At 52.4% G+C, this 7,723-nt stretch overlaps 1 protein-coding gene across 1 annotated transcript in view; it reads left to right on the top strand.

Moving 5' to 3' along the window:
- Positions 1-2,613, top strand: part of LOC103262739 (keratin, type II cuticular Hb5) — a 7,696-nt gene extending 5,083 nt beyond the window's left edge. Inside the window, exons 6-9 of the mRNA XM_008060380.1 lie at positions 238-363; positions 773-993; positions 1,674-1,705; positions 2,135-2,613. Of these exons, the coding sequence (XP_008058571.1) occupies positions 238-363; positions 773-993; positions 1,674-1,705; positions 2,135-2,328 (573 nt within the window). The 3' untranslated portion in view covers positions 2,329-2,613. The remainder of the gene's footprint in view (positions 1-237; positions 364-772; positions 994-1,673; positions 1,706-2,134) is intronic.
- Positions 2,614-7,723: the final 5,110 nt, after the last annotated feature.

Raw genomic sequence — 7,723 nt, 5'->3', positions numbered from 1 at the left:
ACCCCGACAAAAAAAAAAAAAAAAAAGAAGAAAGAAAAGAAAAGGCTTCTTTGCCTGGGGACTCTGATCCCTAAAGGCAATAAGAGAATGGTCTCCTCTCTGCAGTGGGGTGCCAGGGCAGGACTGCCATGTGTGGTTGCACAGGCTGAGCGCTGCCCAACCTGCACAAGCCTCCATGCTGTCCTGGGTGGACAGGATTCCCCCCACGAGCCTCACAAGCATCTCTGCCTCCCCCAGTGCGAGGAGATGAAGGCCACAGTGATCAGGCACGGGGAGACCCTGCGCCGCACCAAGGAGGAGATCAACGAGCTCAACCGCATGATCCAGAGGCTGACGGCCGAGATTGAGAACGCCAAGTGCCAGGTAGTGTCCGGGGAGGATTTAAACACCCAGCACAGGTGAGATGCAGCTCCAGGCTTGCTCCCCAGGAAAGCAAAGGTGTTGCCCTAATCAGGTCTCACAGTGTGCCTGTGAGGAAGCAGAGACCCAGAGAGAGGGCAGGGGCTCTTCACAGCCCTGAAGCTGGGAGGAGCCATGACACTGACTTCCAAAGGAGCATCCAGCACCCCGCCCCCCAGGCCTCCCCATGGCCACCATCAAGGAGAGATGGTGAAAAGCCCACCCGCCCTCTCCCTCATGTTCACATTAACCACCTGACCATGGGCCGACCTGCTCTCAGGGACCCTCCTCTCCTGCCCTAGTCCCCTCAGCTTGGGCAAGCCGTGTGGTGCCTTCTCCGTCTGATGCTAACCCTCATGTGTCCACCCCACAGCGCGCCAAGCTGGAAGCCGCCGTGGCTGAGGCCGAGCAGCAGGGGGAGGCGGCCCTCAGCGACGCCCGCTGCAAACTGGCGGAGCTGGAGGCCGCCCTGCAGAAGGCCAAGCAGGACATGGCCTGCCTGCTCAAGGAATACCAGGAGGTCATGAACTCCAAGCTGGGTCTGGACATCGAGATCGCCACCTACAGGCGTCTGCTGGAGGGCGAGGAGCACAGGTGAGGCCCAGCAAGACCTCACTTGTAGAGGGGTCTCAGGGTAGAGGCCGCGATGCTCTAGGAGTAAATTTCCTTGAGCTGAATGTGAGCCACGGCTCTGACCATGGCCAGAACAGGCCAAGCTTCAACAAGAATAATAATAAGCAATAGCTTACAGAATGTTTCTTGCATGCTAGACCTGTGCTAAGAGTTCACTTTATCCTCCTCACAATCCAGTGAGATGGGTGTCATTTTTCCCATCCAAAGATAGAGAAATCGGCTCAGAGTCCAGTGCCCTTCTCATGACTCTGCCATTGAGCAGAAGTTCTGGGACCTGCACCCAAGTCTTGGGCCTCCCAAATCCATCCCTGTTGAATAACTCCCTGTGCACTGATAAGACTCTCTTTCTTTAAACGCGATTGGCCCAGTCCAGGGTGCGCTGTGGTCCCTCAGACGGGAGCAGCGTGTGAAGCTCATAATCTCACTCACTGCTGCTGGAAACCAGAAGGGCATGTCTCCATGGTCAGAGAACCATAGAAGGAGGGAGGGTGGGAGAAAAGAAAGGAAGTATTTAGTGTAGATCAGAGGAGCACTTCCTGCCTCTCAGGGGGAGACTGTACCCAGGGACCTTCTCTGTCCTCAAGCAGCCACTGGGTCTCTGGGAATCCGTGTCTGGAACTGACAGTTTTCTTTCCCCCCAGGCTGTGTGAAGGTGTGGGTTCCGTGAATGTCTGTAAGTACCTGCCTGAAATCCCCCAGAAAATGGCTTTGTGGATGGGCAAAGGGAACTCTTTGGCCTGACCAATTAAGCCTGGAATGTTCCTCCAAGGGAGAGAGGACCTTCCACCCTCCCCTCATGAGGACCGTGAAGGGAGCTAGAGAAAACAGAGCTGCGTGCCCTCTTCTGGTGGTGACAGAGAGCCACAGACCATGGCCAGGGGTTGGCAGCTTTGCTTCTCTGGGTGCAGGGGTCCTCACTGTCTTCCCACCCCCGGCCCCTAGGTGGGCTGTGCGGCTGAGGACCCAGCCTTCGTTGATGGCTGCCAACCCCCAGAAGTGGAGGCAGCTCCTGACCCTGCGCTCCCGGGGTCCATCGTGGGGGATCATGGGGGAGGGTGTGAGGTCACAACGAGCCACTCACACATGTCTCCTCTTCCCTCAGGCGTCAGCAGCTCCCGTGGCGGAGTGTCCTGCGGGGGCCTCACCTATGGCACCACTCCAGGGCGCCAGATCACCTCTGGCCCCTCGGCCACAGGGGGCAGCATCACAGTGATGGCCCCCGACTCCTGTGTCCCCTGCCAGCCCCGCTCCTCCAGCCTCAGCTGCGGGAGCAGCCGGTCTGTCCGCTTCGCGTAATGGAGTCTCGGAGCCTGGGCCTCCCACCAAGCGCCAGCCCTGCCTGCGCCAGCCAAGCATTGAATGGTGTGTGAATAGAAAACGTGTGCTTGCTTCCAGAATCTTCCAGATGTTCCCACAGAGGGAAAGACCCTCGGGCCGCTCTCCTCCACCTTCTCGTGTTGGGGAGGTGTGTCTCCCAGTTTCTTCTTGTTATTTTTCTTCATGTCATCCCCTGTCCTTGGCTTAGACCCCAGCCTGGCTCTAAAATACCTGTGGTCAATTTGTATGATTCTCCGAGTTCTCTGGGACACTACCAGCCACCCAGAGTGGCTAGACAGCATGGATGCTGGGCCGTCCCTGGGTCGAGGCACCATCCTAACCATCCAGCCAGGGTCCCCACGACATGAGAATCAGAGAGAAAGCCCCTTCCCAGGAGCTGCCTCCTCCCAATTGGCCAACAAGGATGGCTCCCCAGCAAGCATATGCCTGTGTATCCTTGTGCAAGCCGACCGCCGTCCTTCTCCTGGGTTCTCCTGCCCCAGCCAGACTCCTCATGTGACCACCCCCCATTGAGTGGACCCTTGTCGTGGGGAAGCCCTTTTGTCTACAACCCCCTCCAGTGAGGGATGCTGGATGGGTCTTGCCATTCAGTGCACCTTTATACATTTCAAATAACACTCTGTGGTTGCTCCCAATGTCCCCTGCCAGTGCAGGAGGGGACAGACCCATGCAGAGCTGGTGGGATGGAGCAAGTCAGGCCACTCCCCGGGTCTCCCTCTTGGCGTGACTGTCTGTGGGTGCCTTGCCTTCTGGGTTGCCTCAGTCTATGTTTCAATAAATGCTGCCATGCAACGGTATGTGATCTTGTCAGCGACCGTGTCTCCACTGCCTTCTCGCCCCATCTCCAGGCAACCCAGTCCAGGCAGTGTCCCCCAGTCACCCCACTGACTGGCTCTACCTGCCCACATCCACAGCCAGATTCCACCTGGTCCTCCCCAGCCCCCTCAGGCTGGGACTACAGCCCCAGCTCCCAGATGACCTCTTTCTTCCTGACCCCGCTATGCACACTCCCATTCCAGACTCACTGCTCTTCCCTGCCTGCCTGGCTGAGTCACTCCCAGCAAGGCAAGCTCCCTCCATTCCCCTTCCCACCTACCCCAGCCCTGTCCGGCCCCCACCCAGCACGGATCCTCCCAGACACGAATGCCACTCTGAGGAGATAGGTGTACCCTCTGAGGTCCCCAGAACCACTCTTGTTCTTCCCTTGTAGACATAGAGGCCTCCTCAAGTGCCTCCTCCTATCTATCTTTGCTCAGTGCTCTCCTCTGCCATTCCCCCTCCATGCCTCCTCCCACCTCCCCCCCCACACACACACAGTATACAGAGCCCCAAGGATCCCCAATTCTGTCTGTGGCTCCAGGTCAGGGATGTCAATGGGTGTGTCTGGAGCCTGAAGCAAGCTGGAAACTCCTTGAGGGCAGGAAATGTCTCCTCCTGGCTCTTACCTTCCAGTAAGTCCCAGGATGGGGATCCAGGATGTGCCAGGCCTGGGATGTTTTGGATGAACTCAGGCAGCTGGTACAGCAGGAGGTGCAGTCATGCAGCCTTCTTGGGCTCAACTCCATCTCCATTAGGGAATGAACTAGTGTCACTGTCATCAGGCAGGTGCACACCCACCAGCCACCCTGCCCCTCACCCAGGCTCTATCCCTGAGAGGTATTAAGGCTGTGTGTACTCTCACCTCATATCCAAAGGGTTGGAGCCTCCCCCAGAGGCTGCTGGCTGCCTCAAGAGCCCAGACTCCCTGACTGATACTCATCAACCTCCTCCAAGTCTCTTGCTTGTCCCCTCCTTCTTTCTGGCTCTCTGGTCTTGAGAGTGTGGTCATGATCACAGGCCAACGGTCAATCTTGGAGACATCATCCATTCACAGTGTTAGGTCTTTGAGAACCATTAAGTCAGTGGGCTGGTGCCATGGGTAAGATGCAAAGAATTGCACTGAAGTTATATTGAAAAATACAGTTTATTTAGAAAGTAGATTAGAGAGAGAGGGAGAGAGAAGATTCATTTCTCCAAGGCTAGGAAGGGGGCCAAAGCTTAGGGAAAAGCATTGCTAGGCCAGAGCTTAACCAAAGCATAGTGGCAGCTGCTTGAGGTTGAGTGCTTTTTAAACCTTTCCTTTGATGAGGGCAGGCTGTTAAGGTGATTGGGTGGTAGTCTGTTTGACAACATCATGAAGGGGCAGGTAAGCATCATGATTTCATGGTGATAGATGGCAGGCAGGTGGGTAAGTTAGTCTCATAACTGTTGTCATGGTGTAGGGTCTTTCGAAGGGCTGATCACAATAGACTAGGCTAGCTTGGTTTTTATGGCTGGAAGACAAATACTTGGAATAGAAAAGCTAATTCGTGCAAAACAAGCCAGGGAAGGAGTTGTAAAACAATGATCAATAGCTACATGAGGAAATGGGTTCTGCCCTTGGCTAATGATTAGAGGGCAAGCTAGGTAATTTGCTAAAGAAGCATGACAGAGTTCAGCAGTGTTAAAATGGTTGCACTTTAACTAAGATTACTTCATTAAATTATTCTATTTTGGCATTTCATCCTTTCAGGGGACATCATTCATCCATAGGAAAGGTTAAATTTCAGGGGCTGAAAAATCAGGAGTTCAAAATTTGAGCCCCATCTCTGCCGAGACTGCCAGGTCTCAGAAGACCTTGGGTGAGAGGTGGCTTCCGTGCTTTGGGCCTCAATCTGGGGTCTGGGACCTTAGGGGGTTGAGTCCTTTCCAGTCCCACCTGCTCCTGTGGTCTTGGGATGCAGGAGTGAGTCTATGCTCAGGAAATCGACTTGAGTTACCGTGGATCTGGACCAAGCAAAACTAAAATACCAAGCTAAAATGTCAACGCTGATACCCAAGAAATAATGACATTATGCATTGGAAAGTCAAACAACCAGAATCTAGGAGCTATGAATAAGCTTTTTAATACATTCCCATGCTTTGTATGCAAAGGCCAGTCAAGGATTCAGCAGAAGAAGCCTCTGGCTATGAGGATGTGAGCCCCTCCCCCAGTACTTCTTGCAACCAACAACAGAACCCAGAGCACTGCTTCTGGTTCAAAGCATTCTGGGGCTCCCGCAGCCTTCTCCTGATCAAAGTTCTATTCCCCATAGAAGGCAAAGGGTACAATCCAAGGGTGACTAAGGATTTAAGTTTTATTAGAAAGGAAAAATGTTAAAGGAGATGTCAAGTGACCTGAAATTGAAAGATCAAGAAAAAGCCAGAAGAGCAAGCAACCCAAACAATAAGTGGACTCACATGAGTGATTCCAGATCTCTGCCCTAGACTCCTTTCTCCTTTGAAAAAAACTGGCCAAGTGTGGTGACTCATACCTGTAATCTTTGCACTTTGGGAGACTAAGGCAGGAGGATGCCTTGAGGCCAAGAGTGCAAGACCACCCTGAGCAACATAGCAAGATTCTATCTCTACAAAAAGTTGTTTTGTTTTGTTTTAACTAGCCAGGTGTGGTGACACACGTTTGTAGTCCCAGCTACCCAGGAGACCAAAGCAGGAGGATCCCTTCAGCCCAGGGGTCAAGGTTATAGTGCATCACTGCACTCCAGCCTGGGTGACAGAGCAAGACTTATCTCAAAACAGAGAGAGAAAGAGAAAGGGAAAGCGAACATCACAAACCAAGCTAGCACCTTCATCACAGAAAAATCAGACCTTCTGTCTATATTCAATTCTTATTTAAATATTCAATGCCCCCCCAAAAGCACACAAAGCTTCCAAGGCATTAGAAAGCATAGATTTCAGTCCTTTCAATGAGGCAGAAAAGCTTGGATTTTGCCTTTCTTTCCCCTCTGAGGCCACTAACATTCCTCCAGCAAGTCTCCATCCCCTCTGCTCCACTTCATCCTGGCAAACACCAACTCTCAAGATGGGTCCCTTCCTGTTCTAGGTCAACGGAAGCTCCAAAAGTTTTCTGTATCTCTATTACAATAATAATCACTTATATTTTAAAAGGTTATTTCTAGTCAGATTCCAGTTAAAACTGCAGGAGTGGCTTGAATTTAAAAGTGCACATTTTTCTGCCCTTGGAATTGTGCCCACCCCCTTTTCTATTTACACATTCAGGCTTAATTGTAAGACTGACCTTATCAACCAGGATAACCATTCACCCCTTGAGGAAAAAAAAGAAGAACCAGTGGCATAGCTCCCTGATATCACCTAGCGCCAACCCACTTTTGAAGACCACCAGATATCTCCAGGTTATAGGGGGAGGGGGTACACGGGTCTCATGTACTTTACAGGCCTCATGTTACCTAGGTAATGATTTCTCACAACTCAGATTATATAGTCCCTTTCACTCCTTTGTTCAGGGAGGCAGTGGTTTTCAATGCATTAGCCTCACTCTGTCTCCCTTGGCCTGGCAAAGAATAAGTCTCTTTTTCTCCCAGTTTACTGCCTCTTGTCCTCAATTGGTCTGAGAGGGTCAGCGGCCAGTTTGCTGGATGGAGCCAAAACATTCCCAGCCCCAGCACGTCTGACTGCTCCCTGTTTCACTCTCTGGGATCTCAGGAAAGATGACTCTGTGACATCACTCACCTTACACAGTGAGAAATACAAATCAACCACTAACAAGAAGCGAACAATGGTTGATGACAAGTTAACCATTTTCCAAAAAATTCCAAATCACGTTCCATGTGGACATGGAAATGACCATCTGGGAATCACCTTGGTCTGGGTTGGTCATACCACTACCCCTCTCTGGGATCACGAGCCTGAAGAGGTAGCTGTACGAAGGTTTCGCTGGTTGAAGATTAGAACAATGGCACTGAGGGCCATTCTCCTTGGGGTGGGGACCTTCCAGGAGAACCAGCAATTCCCACGGCCTCACGCTGCTCCTGCCACCCTGACACCTCTTTGCCCCTGGAAATTCCTGCTCATTTCTGCTGTCAAAAACCGAGTGATCCCACAATTGCCACCATCATTCCCTTGGTGGCCCTGGACAGTGAAGAAGACAGGAGGGCACCCAGGACACAGGGCAGGAGCACACAAGCACTCGTGGCAACAGCTTCTGCACCGAACATGAAGAAAACACCCAGGGCTCGAGTAGGTGGATTCACACCTCCACCACTGTCAAAAAGGAAACACAGACCCACCCCCAACTCACATTTTCTGGGGCAGCGAGTGCCCTTGGAATCCTCTTCCCTCTCAGAGCCACTCTGGTGGTTTTGTTAATCTGATTTTTTTTTTTTTGAGTTGGAGTCTCACTCTGTCACCCAGACTGGAGTGCAGTGACTGCTCTCCGCCACCACAGCCTAGACTTGCTGGGCTCCGGCGATCCTTCCGCCTCAGCCTTCCAAGCAGCCGGAATTACAGGCATGTGCTACCATGCCCGGCTGATTTT

Source organism: Carlito syrichta, unplaced genomic scaffold (genome assembly GCF_000164805.1).
Source record: "Carlito syrichta isolate Samal-C Ts95f unplaced genomic scaffold, Tarsius_syrichta-2.0.1 Scaffold304602, whole genome shotgun sequence".
NCBI classification, from domain to species: Eukaryota; Metazoa; Chordata; class Mammalia; order Primates; family Tarsiidae; genus Carlito; species Carlito syrichta.
The sequence above is the reverse complement of the archived record's forward strand: the minus strand, read 5'-3'. Positions and strand labels throughout refer to the sequence as shown.